Raw genomic sequence first — 24,255 nt, forward strand, 5'->3', positions numbered from 1 at the left:
ATCTGACCAAAAGTCTCAAATACCAATTCAATAGTTAATAAAGGATTGTATTAATAACAAGCTTACACACAAGTTGTGTCCAGCCTTATCTAAACTACTATGTGAATTGCGTCCAATTTTTGTTGATTGAAACAATCCACTCATTATTAATCACGAGGCCATCAGTTCAAATGAAAAAATGTAGGTTTCATTTAAGTTAAAATTGATGGAAAAAAATTTAAATGGTTGGCTTAAGTAGAGAATGTAGAAATCATTCAGATATTTTCTTAAAATATTATTTTAGTTCCCTATTTTTAAAATTAGATGAAGTGGAGGATTTTAAAGGGTTGTTTTATTCATTTTTATTTTACTTCTTATGGTAGAATTACAATGAAAATCAATATTTTTAACCCACTGATAGTCATAGTTTGTTATTGACAGTCTTGAGTGTATAAAATGGCAAGGAAAATATTTTGGATGTAATTTGTATAGTCGTAAAATATAGCTGGTATTTAATATTTTAAAATATTTGTACTACTTTAGATAGATGCTATAGTATAGTGGCTATATAATCTTTAATTTTTCAAATGAAAATCTCATTGTGTATAATATTGTTAGTGGAAAAATTAAAAAATAAATATTTATGCGGGTATTTAATATAAAATCCGTACTAGTAGTTCCTTAGTTGTCGACATTTTTAAATTAAAATTTAAGGATGAAAATATAAAACTATAAAAGCTTTTAAAAATGGACTTACAAAAGTATAAAATATATGTAATATTGGACCAAGTATTTACTTTAAGAACTTGGATCAGTATTGTAAATTTTAAATAACTGAAATATCTACCAAATCATTTATCATGGAACTATTATCCTTGGTACATAAAGTTTCTTAATAATTTGTAAATATTGTCATTAAGTACCCGTGTAGAAGAAATTAAACATCAGAGTATCAGACTTTAAACTGCATTATTGATAAAAAAAAAAAAAAGGGAGATGCATATACTTGACGCTGGAGCCTGGATGAATCAATCGGAATATTATGTCTAAGAAGCATAGACATAATAGACATAATATTATGTCTATGCTAAGAAGGCACTAGTTGAAGATATAGTATATCAGTCCGGGTTCGTGATTAATGATTATATCCTTTATCGCTATGATAAAATATCAAGGCCGTCCCATCAAGGAGTCTTATCACGCGTAATTATTATTATTGTTTATTCTGTTTTTTTGTTATTATGCAATATTATTATCAATTTCAGTATTATCTTAGAATTTAATTAGTCCATCCCAAAACTTCATAATACAACATTGACAGTAGTTGGAAATTGTTTTAAATGTCATTTTTAATGTATCAAAATATTTTTTCTATTATAATGCACTTTTTCTTATATCTGTTTAATAATTTTGAAATTTGATTATTTTTTAAGTTGTATTTTATCATAGTATATTATAAAATCTGTAGTTAGTATAAGCAAAAAATATTTTAAGGTAGGTATGTCAAAAAACTGTTTAGTTATGGTATTGTCAGAAAGCGGTCTAAAAAGAGACAACGGTGAACAAATTGTTAATGATTCATTTTATTGCCCAGTTTTGGGTTGTAAGTACAACTTACATTTTGGTCAATCTATAAAATCTTTTAAAACTCAAAAACTTCTCAAACAAGTAAGTCTATCAGCTTGTATAATGCATTGTATATAATAAAATATAATATGTATATTTTAAATTTTATAGCACTGTATCAAAGTACATTCTGACAAAAAATACAAATGTGATAATTGTGATAAAGGTTTTCCTTTAGAATCAACATTAAAATCGCATCGTATAACATGTGGAGTAATATATTCTTGTTATTGCGGGATTCAATACAAATCTCCAGAAGCATTTCTTACTCATACGAAACGAAAACAGCATAACATTGGATTAGGATATTCAACTATTATGAAGTTTGATATATTTTATAAACTGTTTGTATAATTTTTTTTTTTATTCCTATATTTTTTGTTAATAGATTTTTGAAGACAAGAAAATTGTTGCCAAATACAGATGATTTACAAGAATTAGAATCTAGTAAAAGATCTACTCAGACACAAACTGTTCCTGATATTCAAACCTTATCAGATTCGTCAACTCAGACTACATTTGAAAATAAGGATTGCATGTTAAGATACAATGATCCAAAACTCTCTTCTGCTACTTCTAGTCCAATAAGACGGCTATGTGCACAGACTCAAACTGATCCTATGGGTGACTTAATTAAAAACGATTCCGATCCAATGTTTTTAGATTCAGAAACACAAACCAATTTCGAATATTTAGATATCCATACTCAGACTGCAGAATCTGAATGTTTGTTTGGTGATTTAGAATTCATCAATATTCAAACACAGACACCTTTATTTTATGATTCCATTGACATGGGAAATGATAATTCTATAAACACAAATATGATGATTTAATTAATATCAGAAAAAAAAATGTTGAGGGTACATAGCAAATGGAATTAAAATTTTTAATTTAATTAAGTTTCCTCTTTGACAGTATTACAAACTAATGCTTGATTAGTGCAATAAACTAAGTCATTTTAATTTTGATAAAATACCTATAGGTCATGAGATTTCTAGCATCATGTTAATTGTATGGTTTAAAACATATGTTTGAGCTACCATTATTAAAAAATTGCAAATATAATGCATTTTTCTCTTGAAATTTGCCTATCCCTTTAAAATAGGTAGTCATATATTATATTCAATTTTTTTATTTTTAATGATTATTTTGAGGCTTTAGTAGTACAATTAAACACACTGTCGTCACCTATATAAAAATATATTACATATTATGATTATTAAAGCTGCTGTTATTATAAATCATTATTTTGATTAATAATTATTTATTTATGTATTGAATATAATTTTGTATAAAATATATATTTATTAATTTTATTAGGTTAAATGTTTAATTATATATAGTAATGTATAAAATAATAAATAATTTATCGAATAAATTAATTTAATAATTGTTTGTTAAAAAAAAGTACTGAAGAAATTGTTTATAATAATATTCAAGAGACCATGAATAATAGATAACAATAACTATAACTGTCAATCAAAATTTAAAAAAGTTATTGCAAAACAATACCTAGGTAAATTATATTATATATTTTTATCACAACTCACAAGTCATTATAACTATATATTAGTTATATTACTATTATTAAAAAGTAAAGTGTATTCATTTTAAATTTAAAAAAAAAATGTGTTAGTTTTAGTTACATTTTTTTTTTATATAATTGTCCAGTATTTTTATTTCTAATTTTAGATTCTGAACAGAGTGAGGAATTTATTGATTTTACAATGATGTATTTATTTACTTTTTTTTGTGTCCGTGTACGTCATAATTTGTTGAAATAATGCTTCAATTTTAAAACTTCAGAGGTGGTTTCCGGTGACAAATTGGTAAATTGGCAAAAAGTATATTCCTTAGTGCATTATTATAGAGGTCAAAAGTTAGAAGTTTCCAGCAGTTTTCAAAAAAAAAAATTGGAAAAACAACTAAACAGTGACGGAAAATAAGGAATTTTTTCGCAAAACCAGTTTTCGAAGAAATCGATTTTTTTTAAAAGTATAACTTCAAAACTAGTAACTGTAAATACTTGAAATTTTCAGCAAATGTTAATACTAGTGTTATTTATACACAGTAAAATATTCTGGCTTTTTTTAGCTACTTAATAACAACTGAAATTTTTGATTTTTCTAATAATTTTTTTTTGAAATGTGAATAAAAAGTTTTGGTATTCTTTAGGAACAAAACTTGAAAATTTAATACGAGGTTTCTTATAAATTGTTCTTATTGTAGTTAAAAAAAAAAAATTAAAAATTGTTTGTCACAATTTTTTTTTAAAGCGTTTTAAGTTCAAATTTGTACGATATATTATGTCAAAATTGCGAAAATTTGTAAGTAATTTTGTAGTTGAATAGTTGAAAATTTATAAAATTTTTCCTATGTATATCTAAGGTTAAAAAATTCAACGCTAAGTTTTTGATAAGTTTTCCTTTAAATAGCTATAAAGAAAACTCGAAGCATTAATGCATCATTATAGGAAAAAATGTTATGAACATCTGAATTTCAAACGATTTTCATTATTTGTTATTTTTCAAAAAGTACCTATAAGTCTTAGATACTTGAAAATTTCACAAGTTATTTAGATTGACATTACCTTTACAGGATTTAATTTTTAAAATATTTCGTTTATTTTAAAGCTATACATTTGAAATATTTGTTTTTGTTTAGTTTTGTTTTTATAAATATCGATAAAATATTTCTGGCTGAGTCAAAATGCTTGAACATTTAATACAAAGTTCCTCATAAGTTAGTCTTTAATTAGTGATTTAAAAACTGTAAGAATACATAGGTACATTTTTTTTTTATTAGCGTTTGAAGTTCAAATGTTGACAAAAATTCGTCAAAATCATGAATATTTACAAATTATTTTGTAATTAAAAATTTATGAACATTTTGTTTTAAGTGGCTATGAGTTGAAAATTTAATACAAGATTTTTCATAAGTTTTGCTTACAATAATTATAAAAGAAGTTGAACATTGGTCAATTAAAATAAATTTATCTTAAGTTTAAATGTTTACGAAATCCAAAATTAACTAGTAAAATAACAATTTACTATCAAATAATTTTTGTTTTTTAAGTATTTTAATTAAAAATGACTTGTCGTAAAAACTTGAAACATACATCAGTTGTTTAAATTGCCATCTACTGTACATGATTTAATTTTGGGGTATTCAGATCTTAAAAACATAAAGCACCGTTTCACGACCCAATTTAAAATATATATCCTAGGTTAATCACCTCCGTTCAGAATGGTTTTTCTCATACAATGATACCTATCATTGGATTCAAATTTAACGCTCTTATATATAATTGTGATCTACATGGTACCCAATGTACATCAGAGCGGTACCTACTTGACCACGCTTTTTTAATTTTAAAATCAAAGATGACGAGGATGTCAGGATACTTTCGAGGAAATATAAGACACTAAGTGGAGCTGTAGAAAACAATTATTGAGATATTATTTTGTTATTTTGATATTATCTACCTTTAGTACAATACAATTATATCAGAATTATTTTTCATTAACATTATCCCACTGTCGTTGAAGTCCAATCCAACAATAAAGTGCTGCCAAATGCATTGGGCAAAACATTTCAATTGAATAACTACCCGTCGAACCGTTATATTTTAAATCATATAATATTTATATATTTAATCTATATCCATTGTTCAATATAATTTAATTTATTTCAATATATTTGAAATACTGGTTTATGTTTTTAATTAAATTACGAACACCCAAATACAGGTACACAGAAAACAATATTTAATTTAAATCAAGTGATTTAATATGAATATAATATTTTAGGTGTACCTATATCACGGAAAAAAATATTCAGTAAAATATTTAGTTAATTTGTCTAAATTATAGTAATTATAGTAAGAAATACTAACTGTAGATGGCTAACTATAAAATTATAGGTGAATATTTTTAGTTTTTTTTACCTATATTTTGGTAATTTCAATTAAAAGATTTTAAAATTTTATTATTGTTTAAATTGTAATAGTAATTATCGCAATATTACACCTGACAACGGCTGCCGGTCACACAGAACAACGGCTCGCGGTTACACTGTTATTTTACCTATTTCGGGTTTTTTACCTCTATGAAAGTGACTGAGTGATCGAAAATAGGCTTTTCTTTTTACTGTTTTGCTCTTTTCCCCGTGTCCATCATCGTCATTGCGTCATTTGACATTTACATTTTCTTAAGTGTTAAATTTTAATTTGTCAGTTGTCACTTGTAAATTTGTCATCTGACATCAATACGTTTTTGTTGTCATTTGTATACATGTAAGTATAAATGTACCTATTTATAATTTTTGTATACTTACTATAGTATTAATTTTTAAAGATGGTCGTTAAGTTGACAGTTGTTTACAATGGTAAATGATGTGATTTTGCGACACATTAAAGGCAAAGGCCGACTTAATTGATTATGATAGTTAAGTATTGTGTGTTTAATCATATTAATTATTTTTTGTATTATATTATATTTATTACTTATTAAAAAAAATGTTTAAAAACAATGTTTTTTAAGTAAAAAATATTTTAAAAAATAAGTAAGTAATTTAGTAAAAAATAAAAAATAAAAAATGATAGGTAAAAAATATAAAAATATAAAAATTTTAGGTAAAAAAATATTAAAAACCAATTTTTTAGATAAAAAATATAGAAAAACGATGTTTAGTTAAAGAATATAAAAAAAAATTAGCAAAAAAAAATATTTAAAAAAAAGTTATTTGATAAAAAAATAAAAAAAAATTATAGATAAAAAAAACTCTTTAGTCGTGCAATCTATTGATAATTGATATAAAACAATAGGGAATCAACTCGTACATACCTAATGGCTAATAATGACCCGGGAATCAACTAATACATAACATAGGTCTTGGGAATCAACTCACCTATTGCATTGTTAGTGCTTAACAGGGTTGACTAATGACTTTAGTGGTGGTTAAAATAACGCTGGTATTACACATTAAAATTTATTATTTGAATAGGTTGGAAATTTTAAAATGACTGACGAGTTTACCATATCTAAATTAAAAGAGTGGTAATTGGAAAATTGTATTGACAAATTTAAAGGTTAATGTAATTATTTAAATAATAACTGTCAAATAAATCATTAACAATGAAAATTAGCTCATTCACTACATTGACATTTAAATATAAAAGTATATATTAGGTGTATTATTTACTTAATTACTTATTTGTATTTAGATGAATAATTGATAGTGAAGCACTAATGTCTCTCACTGAATTGATCTTAAAAGAACTTTGAAAAAAGTTGTATTTAATGTGATAATGCAAATTGTTAAAAGGAAGGTTAAAAAAGTAAAAGTTAGCAGAAGAAAAATTGTCAATATTGCTATAAATTTGTCCTAAATGAAATAGTGGCGTATTTAAGATTTTTTCAAGGGGGGATATATGTGGCAAACATTTAATTTCCCTAAGGGATTAGTTAACTTACCATCGACATCATAATGTTATAAATTAGTAACAAATAAGGAATCAGGGGGGACCCATATCGATACCCCCCTAAATACGCCACTGAAATTAATAGTTGAAACAACTAAAAATTAGTCGATGTAATCTAAAATTTTCTTTCGATATTACAATAAATTTAACCATAATAAATAGCTGTGACAACTAAAAAATTGGTTGATCTAACCTAAATTTTTGTTTAATATCACAATAAATTCAACTAAAATTAATTGGTGACATCAACTAATTATCTGGTTATCACATATATATTATATAACTAGAATTTAAAGTTGAACTAACTTTAAAAATGGTCAATCTATCTAAATACTTTTTTCCGTGTAACGGCTATTGCTATACATATATTTATTAGCATGTATGCCGATAGCATATCTTACAGCTTAAACATAATATATAGGTATCATCGAAAAAATCGATGAATTATAGGATACTAGAATCCTAAAAGTAAAAAGTATTTTATTAAAATATCAAAATTAATTTTGATCTTGGTCTGACATTAAAAGGATAAGGATTAGAACGATAATCTTTTTTATTTATATTTATATATACAAAAATAAAGCTGTATTAAACCTATTCAAAAATAAAATATAAATCTTATCTAGGTATGTCACTTTAATTTGTCTTATATTCTTTTAAAATGAAAAAAAAAACAATAATACATTGATTTCTCATAATTAAGATAATAAGATGGTGGTTTTTTTAAAACCATTAAAACCTCTAACATTTGTTCTTATATGTTTCGTTATGTAATATGATGATTTACACATGACAGCTTATTTTTTTTTATAAACAGTAAAATAGTCGTTTAATAAAATTCCTACTAATATTATTCATTGGATATTTTATAAGAAATATTATTTATAGTATACCTGATTAAGAGTAGGATAAATAAAATGAATAAGTTTTTTTTGTGTTCAACAAAAATATAATATTTATTTGATTATATAGGAATAATATTGCGAACAATATGTTTATTTAAATTATATTTCATTTTGTTACATAATACCAACACTATAGTAATAATATAGGTAATTTCACAATAAATTTGGATACATATTTTATATAGTTGACAAAATTTATATTCGTATAATATATAAGTACACCCACTACATAAGAGTTTTAAGCCAACGGTGTATAAACACCTTTGGTTATAAACTTATAAATAACATACAACTTAAATCAATAAAAAGTTTAAATTTCCATCTAATAAAAAGACGTTCAGAAAATGTTTAGAGTATACATATAATCTACACGATTATGTAATAGATAATAATACTAGTGTGTAATTAAAGTATATTAATTAAGTAATGGATACCTAGGCGTTCCTAACGATATATTTTAAGCACGCTCACCATGTATTTAATTTAATCGATTATATTGAGAAAAATGTATTAAACGCATTTAAAATATTCATAAGAATAATTTAACTAAAAAAATATTTAATAATTCTGACACTTCTAGAAAAAGAATTTAAAAAGATAATAGCTATTTATTTGATATTTGTCTTAAGTAAAATAAATTAGTATGTAAGATAGTATACAATATTTCGATTAATATTTATAATAATTATTTATTTTTTATATTAATAATAATAGATTTATTGATTTGTTTATAAGGCTTATCATATTTTATAATATTTTCTTAAAAAAATATTGTTTTTATTGACTCTTGGTTACAATTATATCATTTTAAAATATTTTAACTACGTTTTATGTTATAATATAAGATAAAGACAGTTAATATAATATGTATGTTTTTTTATCAGTCGTAGATTAGTTTATACGAGTGAGTTTTTTTTTAGGTTTTATTACAAACCACCGGTAACGGTGCATTGCATTTAGACTAAGTCGATAAATAGCAGAAAAATAATATCAATGTATCGCGTGTAGATTACTAGATAATTTATTAGAGCTATCTAGTAATATCATAAAGATTATTTTAACAGTTAAAGATTTATTTTACATTTAAACTTATACATTTGTTTCTAAATAAAAATAAGTAAGAACTTTGTTGATGTTTTTTTTCAAGTGGCAAGGGATCTTAAAATGTTCTTTTGCACCTTTATAGCTTAAGCATAATTTACATTAAGAAATATAAGTCAAAAAATAAATAAATTAATAACAATAATATTTTATTTGTGTTAGAGAAATTATTATTTGTATTCAATTTAAGTCGTGGCACGTCATTTTAAAGGAGATGAAGTATATATTTTAAAGAGAGAGAGAGAGAAAAAGAGAGAGAGTACACAATATAAATTAATGATTATTTTAATTTTTATTTGAGCAGCTTGAAATTAATTATTATTTTCTAAAGGTTATTAGAACTAAATTATGATAAACACGCTTGTATAATCACATTTTTGTCAGTCACCATATTATTATTATGTTTTACAATTTGATGAATACATTAAACATGGGTAAGATGAATTAAATTATATATTTCGTCTCATATCACATACGATAAAATATTATTGTTATGTTATATCATGTAATTATCATAACTGTATTGTATACAGTCATACAGTCATAAAATTACATAAACCGTTTGAAATGTACCTATGCAATAAAAACATTTAGGTATTTATGTTTGAATCCAAAAATAATGCCATTTCATATTTTTACAATATTTTTTTCTATATCTACAATATAGTATATAATAATTATAATATGAATAGTTATTATAATGTGTATTGGTGTTTCGGTTTTTTTTCTACTAGGCAGAAACTGATTGAAATCTTTTTGTGTGAAGAACTATGGTCAATTGGAACATTACATTATATATAATAATAGAATAATGTAGTACACCTAATTATGTACCTCGTATAGATACGATATTATTATTATTTAACTAAAAAACTAATGGAAATGTATTCGTATATTATATTGTATATACCTGTGTGCTATGACATGACGGAAATGGAGAAAACTGACTTGAATTTAAATTAAAACACCTTTAAAAGTATTTTAAATATGTATAGACTTAAAGCAAATAATAATAATAATATGTTAGCACGGTCCGTGGTGATTACAATGGTGATTGGTGGCGGTGATGGTGGTGGCGAATGTTGCTGCTTCGTCGTCGATTAAGAAAGGTCCATCGATTCGTCCGAGTTTTGCAGCGCCAATTGCAGTCGTCTGTCGATTTCGGCAGCTGCTGCTGTTGCCGCCGCTACCGACGATGATGGTCCGTCGTTTGTGGCTGCTGAGGACGCACCACCAGATCCTTCGTCCTTGGACGGGTCCAGTTCGCCTCTCATTTCGCATATGATCTTGGTCAGGGCGATGATGTAGTTTTTGGCCAATGTGAGCGTTTCGATTTTTGACAGTCGCCGATCTTTTTTGACGTGTGGTATCACCTCCCTAAGCGACTGTAACCGACATTATATTATACAGTGGTTTAATATAAATACAATAGTATTTAAGTGGTATTTTATAGAACAACCAAGTGGCATGCGACTGGCATCTACATGAATATTGCAGTGCGTTACACTCCCAATTGAAATTCTAATAATTAGAATAAGAGTGTATAAACTTCACACGAATCATAAAAGGTATAGTAAGTATCAAATACCTTTATAACTATAAAGGTAATACAGATTTATTTAACAATAACTAGCAATAGAAAGATCAATCTAAGCTTAAAATCGGCATGGAACATGGCATTCGTACGTGTACTTATACTGTTATCTATAATTTTAATTAAAAATATTATAACTAATCTTTGTATTTTATGCTAATACAATTTTTAAGTCTATTGAAATTTACGTGTGTTCTGGTTATTCTTTTGAAAGTTTTTTTCTTCTGGCTTCATTTGGTGGGGCCTTTTTTGAACCTCATCATCATATGTAGTTTTCTATAGGAGATGTTAATTGATTTATAATTTTTTCATGGAAATAAAACTAAGTAGGATGATTAGTACTTAGTAGTACATATTAATTATTAATATACAGAAATGTTTTTTTTTGTAGATTAAATTACCCCATTCACCATAATTAAATTTTATTAAATTAATCAAACCAAAATAAATTCAAAGCTGTAAATATTGTTTTACTAGTAGATAGTATATATAATATATATTGCTGAAATTACATTAAATTAGCTAATATCAACTAGTATTCAATTTAGTTATACTGTTATTGAGCCATTCGAAAAATATGTCAGTTATACTATATGCTAATTGTACTTTAGCAGACTGGCGCCTATAACACACCGTATAATTATCGTTCACGTGTAGTTATAGTGGTTATAGACTTAGCGTAATAACGTATAATACAAATATTTTGTTAGTTTCTATTACTTGTACTATTCATCAATAACATTTTGACGGGATTTATTTTAAAATTTAGACGGTGACTCCAATAAATGCAGTTTAGCAGTCTATCTGTCGATATTTTAAATTATTAACTCTTTAATGGTAAATTTATGGACACAATATTTATGTATTATAATAATATGATTGTATCTATATTTGCATATACAAGTATGAAGATTTGTTCGTGAACAAAAAAATGTACATAATATGGTAGTCAACCTGTTAATATATTTTGATATGGATGCAATATAAATTTGAAGATTAAAAATTTAAGAATATGCAGATAATGATTCACCAAGCATGAGCACCTTCATTTTTTAATTCAATAATAAATTAATTCAAATTCTGATTTTTTAAATTTTTAAATAAATCTAAGTAAAGATATTGAGATTTCTAATATAGTGAAATGGAGTGTTCCGCAGAGATACAGACTTCTAATTTTTAAATGAAATCCCTGATTTTTTAACCATGATGAATCCACCTATTTTCTAGGTCCTGTATAATATGATCATCAATAAACATATTCAGTAATCATTTTTCACCCTTTTTGAGGTATTAATTGTGTCAGTTTTTTCATTTTGTTTTATTTAAATCTTTTGGTCTTGACTTAGTGTCTTACCTATATAATCGTAGCTCTGACCCTGTTTTGTTATGGTCCGGCGCTGAAACCAGAAACCGTATCCCACTAGCGTTTACAGCTACACCACCCAAAAGTGTAATTTCTATTTTAATCCAATGTAGTTCAAACTATATACACTAACCCTAATACATGAATACACGGTTTTGATCAAAATACAATCACAAACGTACTGGGATTATTGTATTGGTTCACGAATACAATACTGAAACAGCTTTGCCGATGCGGATCAAAAAAAAGTTAGTTAATCGATTTAACGTACAAACCAAAATTTAAATTCTCGACAGATTTGTATTCATATTTTTTAAGTTTATAACCAATACGGTTTTAGAATAAATATAGGTGGATAACTATAATAATTATGACAATGCGAGATTTCGTTTTGGAAATGAAAAAAAAAACACTGATGTGAAGATATTTATCGAACAATCTTAATTATACATACCTAGTGATATTTGTTACGGTTACTCAATTATATGTCACACGAATGCACACAATGCAATTCCGAGCAAATTGTTTTTATTATTTCAAAAGTTCAAAACGCCAGCGCTTATGTACACACAATTGGTTATACGATGTATCCTTTTATTGTTCAGTGATTCGACTAAATGTTATTATTATTAATTCGTTTACGATAAAAAGTTCTTTTCGTTAGGTTTATCTATACGTTTTTTTCAAACAAAACACTATCTTTTCACTAAATAACAATCAGTTTTAATGGCCACTGGGGAGCAATGCACGAAAACTACAAGAGTCATTATGAATGTCAAATGTTTATATTGTAATCGATATTAAGTTTTATTGAAATATATTATGTAGGTATACATATACATATATAAATAAAAAGATCTTTTCCTGATTAATATCATTGTTATTATAAGATAAAAAATATAATTTGAGTTATTATAATAAAATTAGAGTATTCACTTTTTTTTTAACTATGTTTAAAGCTTTAACTTTATAATTTGTGTACTATGTGTGAGAGACGTGACAGCGATAGCTGTGTATCATAGAACATTTTAATTCAATTTTATTTGTACTCATTTACAGCGCAAATGACTTATTAAATTTAAAAAACATTTTTTATGTTAATTTGATTATACTAATTGATGAATAATTAAAACATACTATTGTTTTATTACTATAGCAAGTACTATGCAGCTTTAATGTCCTAAATATTTTTTAAGGTCACACTTGACTTTCTCTAAGTACTAAGAATATCATAATCTGTAATTTTAAAATGAAAGTTGTAGCATAATATAATATCAAATATTTTATACCTATACTTATATAGTTATATTATAGATATTAATTATGAACTTATCATCTTCTTAATAATTCATGATATCAATATTGATAATGTTTAATTTTTTAATTTTAAATAATTTTCTCTGACCTCTACTAACAAATTCAAACGAATTATACTATTATGATCGTTATTACATTGTAAAATGATATAATAATGATGATTACCTACTGAATTATACCATATCATTTCAAATATAATTTACAATAACACAGAAGAACAATAGAAACAGAATTTTGGTAAAATATACCTGTTTAACTTTGGACACTTAGTATTCTATGAATGTATTTTTAAAGCAATAATAATATATAAGACATATTTCTCCAAAAATTTTGATAAACTTTTTAATTATTTAGTACCTATGTCTTAACATTATTACTATTAAAGTACCTTATACCTTTTTTATTACCTTTTTTATATCTTTTATGTACATTGTTATTAGATTCTTTATAATTTTATTAAAATTTTTATTTTTTACTACACCTATTACTTAATTGAGAATTAATTTTAAATGCATATATTTATATAAGCTATATTAAAGAAACTATTAAGTAATACATTTAATGTTTTTAAATTTTATAGGTTATGAAACTTAAAATTAAAATAACTAATGAGAAGTTTTAATTTAATTCGTGTACATGCATAGGCAATAGGCATCTATACACAATTATATTTAATATTCGTCTACAAATTAACTAAAATTTAGAACAAGAATATAGACTTTAATATATTTATATGGTACTTATTATATTTGTCGTTAAAATTTAGTAGTTGGTTTTTACATAATGTACTTTACTACTCTATAACTTCAATGGTTTATCCATTATAATATTATATAATGGTAAATAAACTGAAAAATGACTACGTTTTATTTTATATTGTGCAATTTGTAATTTGCATAAAGGTTAAAAGGTACCTATAAATATTCCTGTTTATAAAAATCATTATGCATCCTCACATGGAAGCTAAAAGGAAATATACTCTAATCTCCATCTCTCTTGGGCGTTGGCGTTATTCACTGGTCCATCGACAACTCCGATACAACTTTTTAGTGTAATTAAAAGGTAGTCTACAGAATCCTTATTTTTTTTCATCCTCTTGATGTATATATTAGGTTATTGTAGTATGTAACAACTATACACACATATATACACATACAAATATATATATATATATATATAACAAATGAATTTTCTCGTGTTACCATAGTAACTGGTGAAGTGTATAACCGTTTATCTCTTCCTTCGCGTGGCACATAAACAAATCATCGTTATTCCTGTAACCCTACGGGCCCGACATTGCTGCACTTCACGATTAAACAAACAGTTCTTCTTCGTTTTTATACTAAAAGCCTTCCGAAACAATCACTTCGTTTCAATTGCTACCTTACTGATATATCATACCAAAGTGGTATTATAAATTATAATAACTGCTATATATCAGCAATATTTAAGTCACCCGCCAGCCTATCTTGCAATAATCCACATTCTGATCTTTTCATTTTATATTCAAGCTAATATTTATTGCTAATCGCCATCATATACATTATACAGTATACATTTTAATACATTATTGTTATTGCAATATCTGAATGAATAACAACGACATGCCGTCAGTAGACATGATAATAGTAATCCACAGCACGTGTACTAAATATTTTCCATACTTAATGTTTTCAGACGGTTGCCAAAATACGTAATATTATTTATTTTACACAAAGTATTTTATGAATATTATTACCTCGAATTTTGTTCCTCGTGAATACCAAATACGTATTACACACTGGGGTAGGTATTGTAAGGGTTATACGCACGTAGGTAGATTGTAGAAAGTATCATTATTATAATCATGTATTCCTGTCCAGCGTGTTTAACTTTCTACTTACACTTGGATTTATTAATACTGTTGTTATACATATTATAATGAAATATGTGTGTACAAACGCATTAGTTAATTGTCGAAAGTCCAACAAGAACTTCAATTAGGTAATTACGAAATTATTTTTTTGCTCACATGACGATTTATAAAACAAATTTGATTTTAGTGGGGTAATGCTGGAGATCCAGGCTATACCTATTGAATATTGCGAATACCAATAGTATGCATTCTTACCCCACTACGGTACACAAATTACAGCCGTGAGGATACAAGTATGATGTAATGTTAAAATGTGTTCAGTTAATTAGAACCGTAAAATTAAATGAAAACAAATTAATTTATAATGAATGTTTTTTATGCTTTTTCCGGTTTTCAAAACGTCTTCAAATTACATAATGTTTATTAAATCGTTTTTATTTTTTAGTTTTAATTAAATTATTAGTTGGGTACTTATAATAAATAAATAGGTACCTATATAAGTTTTGTAGAAAAAATTTTAAAAACGGATATTGGCCATCTTAATAAAATAAATAATTATTAATGAGTAATGGCTATTTGAAATTATATAAATAATACTGAAAATAAGATAATGAAAAATACAGCTTTTCAACCCCCTACCTTTTCACACCATGTATCATGTTTACGATTTGTACACTGTATTTTATTACGCATACATATTATATACATGCAAATATGTATATATACTATTAACATTTTCATAATTTTCAGTCAAAAATAAACAACTATATAAACTTACAATATAAAATCTATGAAATATACTGATATCGTTAAATCTTGAGGCCTTGAAAACTATAGAAATACATTTTACGAAGTTAATAAAAATGTATATTATGTACTTACTCTGTTAATTTTTTTTTTTTATTGTATTAATTTATATGTTATTTTAATATACTGATGCTTTTGTTCTTTATAATTAACTGCAACCCTTATTTAGTTACACGACTTTTAATACATACTTGTACATAATTAAAGGGATTTATATGTAAATGTATATAATTTTGAATTAATCTGAACTGCATAGTTTGTATTTATGTTCATAATATTCAAACATAGTCATATAATATTTTCAAATAATTAATTAATTAATTTACTTTGTTAATTGTGATATTGAGGTGTAATTTTAGTTATGAATTTATGATAAAGTTAGGTTTAAGCATGTTTAGCTATTAGGTTACATTTTTCTATGCTTGGTGAGGGTTTATACTACTGTCTTATAAAGAAGAGGTTCGAATAGTAGTTTTTATTTTTATAAATACTTATTTATTTTATATGCAAATTTAGTTGTACCTATTTGAAAAAAAATGTTATGTTGAAATTAATAGATTAACTAAATAAACTCGATTGAGATTATTCATTTAGTTTGCTATTAATATTTTTCTAATAAAAATATTCATAAACTCTAAGCTTGTAATTTTGTTGTAAATTTCCATTAAATTTTTAATACAAATAATTTAAACTAGAAAAATGGTAATAGAATAATTTCAAAATATTGCATAAGGGTCTTCAATTATTACACAGATTTTATTAGATGAATAAATTTTGTTCCATGCCATTATGTAAGTATTTCAGATTATTATTAATATAATTTTTTTGTGTGAATATAAAATATTTTGAAATAATGTATTAAAAAAATATATATTTACATTATTATGTATTCCGAATATATATAACTAAGTAATAGTAAGTATACTTAGTTCGATAATTCTCGAGTTTATTTTGGAGACGAATTTCGGGTATTTTATGAATCTACCAGAAACAATGGTTATTATTGTTAACTTTGCATAATAACCAGGAAAAATATATTTATTGTTAGTTGTTACTTGTTCCTAAACTATCTTGATTAAATATTTCTTAAACTTAAAAAATAACGCTGTAGTTTTAAAAAATAGTATAGTTAATTAATTAGTTAAGTAATATTATTTCTTGATAATTGTTTGTATTGTTTTAATATACTCGTATATATAACAAAGATATAATAGTTAAAAGTTAACATACTACTTATATTTATTTATTATAATATATAAGCGTACTTGAAAGGCATCGTTAATGCTGTGCATTCGCAGTCTTTCCCTCTCGTTGCTTTCTAGTCTTCGGACGTTCTTGTCTTTGCCACTGGACTTGCGCTTCCTCCGGTTGCCGGACCTAATTGTCCCGCTGCCGTTCCGACCTTGTCCGTCCGACCCGGTGCACGTATCATCGCTGATCTGCCATAGATCAATTCCACTAAATATTCTTTATAGCGTAAACACAGAAATACATTCGATGTGCGATGTAAAAAAAAAATTAACTCACCGACGACGAGTCGGTAAGTTCGAGTTCCCGTTGACAGGACGTTCTTGACGACTTGCGACACGTCACTCCTGCCGTCATTATGCTGCTCCCAAAGTTTGGTTCCTCTACGTTGTTTCGTGAATCTGAACGCATCTCTGTCAAGAAAACATTTTATTGACACATTTTGTTACTATTTTTCAAACATGTTAATAAGTATTTAGAATGCATTATAACGTGATTACTATTTGACTATCGAATAAGATAATATCAAAAGACGAATATCGATGTAATTTTGAAAACATACATGGAAAAGCAAATAAACAAGTTATGTCACAACAAAGCAACAATAAAATCGACAAAGTTACTCTGGTAACATGGAAAATCTACGCATAGCTTCGTTAGCTTTAATATTATAGGCTGAATTGACTTATTATTAAATTTAATGGTAAAAACTTTGTCCGTGTTCGTATGTTGGTTTTTTACAGTTATTTTATTTATAGGCAATTTATAAGCATTTTTAAACTGCGCACTATTTTATTTACACAGAAGTTGACGAAAAATTGAATTATTGTAAAAAGCCAAAGTACGAACAAAGATAAAGTTAGTACCATTAAGTTTCATAATAGATCGATTTACTCTAATATTAAAGATAACGAAGCTAAACTTAAACTGTTGAGCGTAGATTTGCTATGTTACGCACTTGTAAGACGGAAATCGCAAATGCGAGAATAGCATCTACTCAATAGACTACTCACTTTGTGAGTTGCCTTATGACACAATTTAGTAATTAATTTGTTATTCGAAGAATACAGTACCTATATTAAATACATTTTTCCCAAAAACATAACATAATATATTATATTATTAATAATTATAATTTATAAATCATCAGCGACTTGCAGTAGAACGGTATAAATAGATTAGGTAGTGGTTATGTAGTATAAATAATTTAAATTTAGTTTAAAATATCTTTTGAAAATGTAATTGCGTGTATAAAATAATAATTTCCGTTGTATGGTGAAATGTTTCAAGTCCATACGGTTAATATATTTTGAACTGCAAAATGATCACTAAAATCGTTAAAGGAAAAATACCTAGTTACTTTTCGTTTTTATATCATTATAATTTAAAATGTCCCTAAAAATATTTATTATTTTTTTTAAATACTCATAAAAAGCAATATCTCTATGCTGTTTTTTAAATTCTACCAACGAGAAATCTTTTTTAAATTGTAAAGTCTTTGGTAATAACATTTAAAATTGTATAATTTTTCACTACAAAATAATTTTGAAAATTTAAAATTTGAAAATGTTAAATATAATTTATAATCAAGGTTATACAAATAAATATTTAATATATAAAAAATGTATAGTAAATTCGTTATATAAGACATAGTCTTATTGGTTATATATTATAGGTACTTGAATAAGATTCAATGTCGAGTTATTATAATTTCACTTAGACCTTAGAATATTTTATGGCTTTTAATAATAATTTAATTACCTAACTATTGGAAACTTGGTATTAATATTAATTATTAGCATTTACAATTTTCTATTTATTTTTATTAATGTGTATTTTTATTGATTACGTTGTAAAAATGTGACAATTTTTTTTCATACTTAAATACTTGTTTGAATATTTTTGAATAAACCAATTTTATTTGCATTCATAATATTTCCCAAAAATAAATAATGATTTTTTTTTCTCTTTATACTTAAAAATAAATAGGTGATATTATGTGTTTTGAATTTATAATATTTTAATGAAAATTTAAATTCAAAAACAAACCTATCGTTAAAATAATCCCATTCATTAATATTATTATATAGAAATTAAATTTGTACTTCATTGTTGAGATAATCTTATGAAAATTTATGACATATTTTGCGCATTAAACTTATTGATATTTACAGCTTCCGCAAACCATTAGTTATTAGATTAGAATAAATTTAGGTAAAGCAAATATTATGATGAGTCATAGAAAAATAGATAAAAGTTACATTATCATTTTTAAAATATTGTTAAATAAATAATTTTACTAACCGAATCTTAATTAATAATTATGATTGTTGTGCCTGTATGTCAGCGTCACCATAACGAACGTGACTAGAGTAAAATGTTTTATTATTGTTATTGTTCAGAATTATGCTCCATGTAAACCTATACAGTATCTTACGGACGTACACTAATGGTTTTAATTGACGTCGTTATTTCGTTTTTACGTTTTAAAATAGTTACAAATTATAATGAAAAACATTCAGTAGGTATTCAGTAGATAGTATGTTTTTCTTATGAGTTTATTTTTACATTATAATCAGTTTATACAATACTACGTAATTAGTTTAATTCTTTCACTCACTGTATAGCCATTTGGTTATTTGTGTTTGTTTTTACGAAAAAATCCCTTTGACATCTAATGTAAAATGATATTATACAATCACGAATGATGTAAAACTTTTTCATCTTTTATGGTATTATATTCGGATGTTTTTATTTTTAATGACTTTAAAAGAAGTACGTGTAATATTTTGGTAGCTGCATATCAAGGTATAATAATAAAATTATTATGTTTTTCATTAGTTGTACGTGCAAACGAGTTTAATATTATACTTTATTAATTAATTGTGTAATAGATACATATTATATATACGTTGACAATATTCAAAACTTTTAAATACATATTATTATATTATGTATATATTAATATATTATAATATTATATCATAATAAATTGTAAAGTATATATTTATCGTAACAATGTAACTGTAATAAAAGGAGTACAGCTGTTGTGTGAAGTTAAAATGAAATTGGATAGTATTATTAGTGTTCATAAATAATAAGTATCGAGAAGACGTGAATAGTTATTTGTTGTTATAAAAGACATATTATGAGATTGTAAAATTCTGTGGCAGGATTCAATAGTTTTATTTCGAATTCAGTAGGGTACAAGGGAGCAAGAAAATTCATTATTTTATTTTAAAGTAGTCTTTGGTTAAAGGTTTTTTTAATAATTATTGAAAATTTAAAACGATAAATCACAAATATTTTCCCATAATATACTACTGATTTTTGATAAAAAACGTTTTTCAAATGTGATTAGAGCTTTTTAGATCTCCTATATATAATTTATAAAAGTTGATATGCGTTAAGTTGAGATTGATAAACTTAAAAAATATTAAAGTTATTTTGAAAAATATTTTATAAACTGTTTTTAAAGATATCAGAAAAGTTTATAGAGTAACTAATCATAACTATAATGATATATATATAATGTGTGGTATGTGGTGCTAAACAAACTTTTTTTTTTGTTTTTGTTGATTATTACAAACTATCAATAAACTACTATAATTATGAACACTTTATAATATAGTATTATCGAAATGCTGCTGTTATAGTTGTTTGTTAATAAATCAAATCTGCATTCGAAATCCTTAAATCAACAATTTGACTTATGAAAAACAAAACCAAAATAACACATGCATCAAATTTTCTGTTAAATTTGCAAAACATACATGATTCTTCATAGAAAAAGAAAATTGAAATTTTCTTATCTTGAACTATTTATCAGTTATTATATTTAATAAAATTTAATCCTGAGCCTCTTTCATACTTGGCAAAACTGTTTACGAGCGAAACCGGATAATTCGAATAGTATAGGTATGTTAAAATTTATAACAATAACTAATAATTGCATACTTACTATTTTCGATACTTATTATTTAATAGTATATTTCACTTTTTATTTACAAAATTATAACAAATTATACATTTGAAAGCCAATTTGACTTCTACGTGCTTCGATTTTACAAAATTTATTTAGTTTGTTTACAGAATTAGTACTGAGATTTTATCAATTACGGTATTGATTTATAAGTTAATAATTATTACATAAAATAACATTGTAATAACTAAAATATAATAAGGGTAATTTGTTTTTGCCTTTTTTTATAAATGATTTATTTTAATCAACTTATTAATAGAAAAATAAAATATGTAATGAGTAAACACAATCGTTTTTTGTATAAAATGATTTATCAATGAATTCGAGTTTAACACATCAGTGACCTAATCAATAATAATGGATAATTAACACTTATTATGAAGCAGAGCAACTTTCCCAGTAGGTATTTAGTTTTTGTTTAAAAATATGTTTTAATAGTCTTTGAATTCCAGAAGTATTGGTTGTAACAACAATGAATAATAAAGGCAATTGTTCCTCATGACGTCATAGCTCTTAACGGTAGAAAATTTATATTTATGTTAACTTAATTAAGTTGAAAAAATTATTCCATCTCAAATTATGTTTTTTTATATATATATATATTTAACACAAAAACCTTTCAAATTCATTATTTATTTTGATTTTAATTTCCAGTAATGATCAAATATAATAATTTATAGGTAAATCGTTATCATACTAAATTCTACTTGAATCTAATGCTAAATTATACTTTATAATTTCTGTTACTACTCAAATTTCATTTATACACAATATATAAAGGAACGTCGGGGGCAAAAAAAAAAAATTTCGAGTTATAAAAAATATTTTATTGTACCTACACTTTATTTTATGATTTTATTTATTTGTTTATACTGTGTACCTATGTATTAAAATTTTCAAAAAAGTATTCTATAGTAAAATAAATAAATACGGTTTACGATTACGATTATCGTTATTTTTATGAACATACACTTTATTATTCGTACATATCTACGTACAACGTCTCGTTATAGATAACTGTTCGTACATAGGTACATATAAACATATAAATTATTTTGGTAACTTTCGTAAGTCGAATAATTTAAGTTATAAGCGAAGATCAGCTTAAATATGATGTCGACTTATCGGAGAATTCAAGTTATTGAAAATTCAAGTTATTGAGGTTCCACTGTAATATAAAATTATTGCAGTTATTTAAATGTTAGAAAAAAATATTCGTGATTTATATTATTCTACCTTGATAACGACAACGCGGCATACACATTTCGCTTTATTTAATAATCGAATAAATAGATCTATTCCCCCGTGATTAAATAGTATTTAGTCAAGAGTCAACACTCGACCAACTGCTATATTTTTTAAATAAAAATGTCATATGTCGATTTAATAGTGAAAAGTTTACTTTTCTAATAATAATATTATGTTTATTAGAAGTTAGTGTTTTTCAGGTTTCAGTATCTATGACACATTATTTTTAATGTTACCCGTATAATATTATAGTTTTATATTTATAATTTATATATTGTCATTAATTTATTGAACTATGTACAATACATAATTATATGTTCGACTGTCTCTCGAAATTTTAATATATGTATGTATTATATCATTATTCTTTCGTATATGTATTATTTATATGTTATATGAAACATAAGTAACTTTAAAAATATTACAGAGTATAATACATATACAATATACATACAATATACATAGTATAATACTATAATACATAATGTATATATTATGCATAAACATAAGCGCAATTGGGTGGGAGCTTAGGAGGGGAGGCTTAGCCCCTCCAAATATTACTCTAGCCCCTCTAAATATTATTATTATTTTAGTTATTACTTATTATCAATGATAGGTCTGTGTAACTTGTAAAATTCTACCTCCCCCCTCCCAAAAAAAAAAAAAAATAAATAAAAAATAAAAAATTGACCCTATAGTTGCTCCAATGTGCATAAAGAGTATGTACTTGTGCAATGAGTGTTGCAATCCCCAGTTATTGTGCTGCACTAAAGTCACTTAATTCTCTTCAGTATACATTATACAACAACAGATAATATTGAACAGTATGGTCTATAAACTATTAATGATAATGAATACCTAGGTATAATTTACAGCGATCTAAATGCAGTACGGTATATATAATATGTGATATTGACATAAATTGTTAAAAAGTATCAATATTCCGAGTTATTTAATAATTATTAAAGTGTTTGTGCATTTTAAAAATCCGATATGATTAAAATTAGTTTATCATATCAATAATTGGTAATAATTTATATAATTAAATACAATTTAAAAAAAAAAAATCACTATTGAAAAATGATTGTATTATATTGTGTATTATGTCATTATAATATAGTTATGTTTATCAAATCAAGTTTTTGGTACAGATAAATTGTTTCAAGATAGTATTTAATGTAATTATTAGTATAACATTTTCTATAGTTTGGTGTTTATTAGAAATATGACAATCTGAAAAATGTTGAAAAAATTCCGAAAAAACAATAATTGTCGATAAAAAAATTAAAGTGCATTATAGTATGTATAGTTAGTATACGGATATAATAAATGTAAAATGTATTTTCTTAAATCCACTCGTATGTTATTGCTTATTAATTAGACAAAATTAAATTGTATTTACTTTTATAATATTATACACACGTTTTAATTATATTTTGTGTAATACCTATGGTAAATAATACTATTATAATACAAATATCTGAGCCATAATTTTACAAAAAGTAAATATTTTACCTAAAGTTCTTAACAACGATAAATTAATGTAATTTTGTACTTTTTAGAATTTATTTATTTTTATAGAAAGTGATTACCTTAAAATTGATGCTCACCAATTTTCAGAAAAACTTACGAGGATACAATTTTGATACACATAAAAGTATATCTCATTTAATATCACAACATTGCGGATACAGCATATTTTTTTAAAATTACATCGTTAATCATAGTCTGCAGAGTTCAGTATA

General features: G+C 24.8%; 2 protein-coding genes across 3 annotated transcripts in view; one reads left to right on the forward strand and one right to left on the reverse strand.

Moving 5' to 3' along the window:
- The first annotated feature begins 1,213 nt into the window (after window positions 1-1,213).
- LOC114124258 (ATM interactor) lies at window positions 1,214-2,532 on the forward strand. Its single transcript, XM_027987449.2, has 3 exons — window positions 1,214-1,647; window positions 1,717-1,928; window positions 1,994-2,532. Exons 1-3 carry the CDS (start codon window positions 1,480-1,482, stop codon window positions 2,439-2,441), a joined length of 828 nt encoding a protein of 275 aa, XP_027843250.1. The 5' UTR covers window positions 1,214-1,479; the 3' UTR covers window positions 2,442-2,532.
- A 7,441-nt stretch (window positions 2,533-9,973) lies between these two features.
- The window catches only part of LOC114124262 (protein dimmed-like), a 48,523-nt gene continuing 34,241 nt past the window's right edge, over window positions 9,974-24,255 (reverse strand). For both annotated transcript variants that reach the window (XM_027987453.2, XM_027987452.2), the window contains 3 exons: window positions 17,560-17,693; window positions 17,298-17,471; window positions 9,974-10,481 (listed from right to left, as the gene is read on the reverse strand). In XM_027987453.2, coding sequence (XP_027843254.1) covers window positions 10,197-10,481; window positions 17,298-17,471; window positions 17,560-17,691 — 591 coding nt within the window. In that variant the 5' untranslated portion in view covers window positions 17,692-17,693 and the 3' untranslated portion in view covers window positions 9,974-10,196. The remainder of the gene's footprint in view (window positions 10,482-17,297; window positions 17,472-17,559; window positions 17,694-24,255) is intronic.

Source organism: Aphis gossypii, chromosome 2, assembly GCF_020184175.1.
Source record: "Aphis gossypii isolate Hap1 chromosome 2, ASM2018417v2, whole genome shotgun sequence".
NCBI classification, from domain to species: Eukaryota; Metazoa; Arthropoda; class Insecta; order Hemiptera; family Aphididae; genus Aphis; species Aphis gossypii.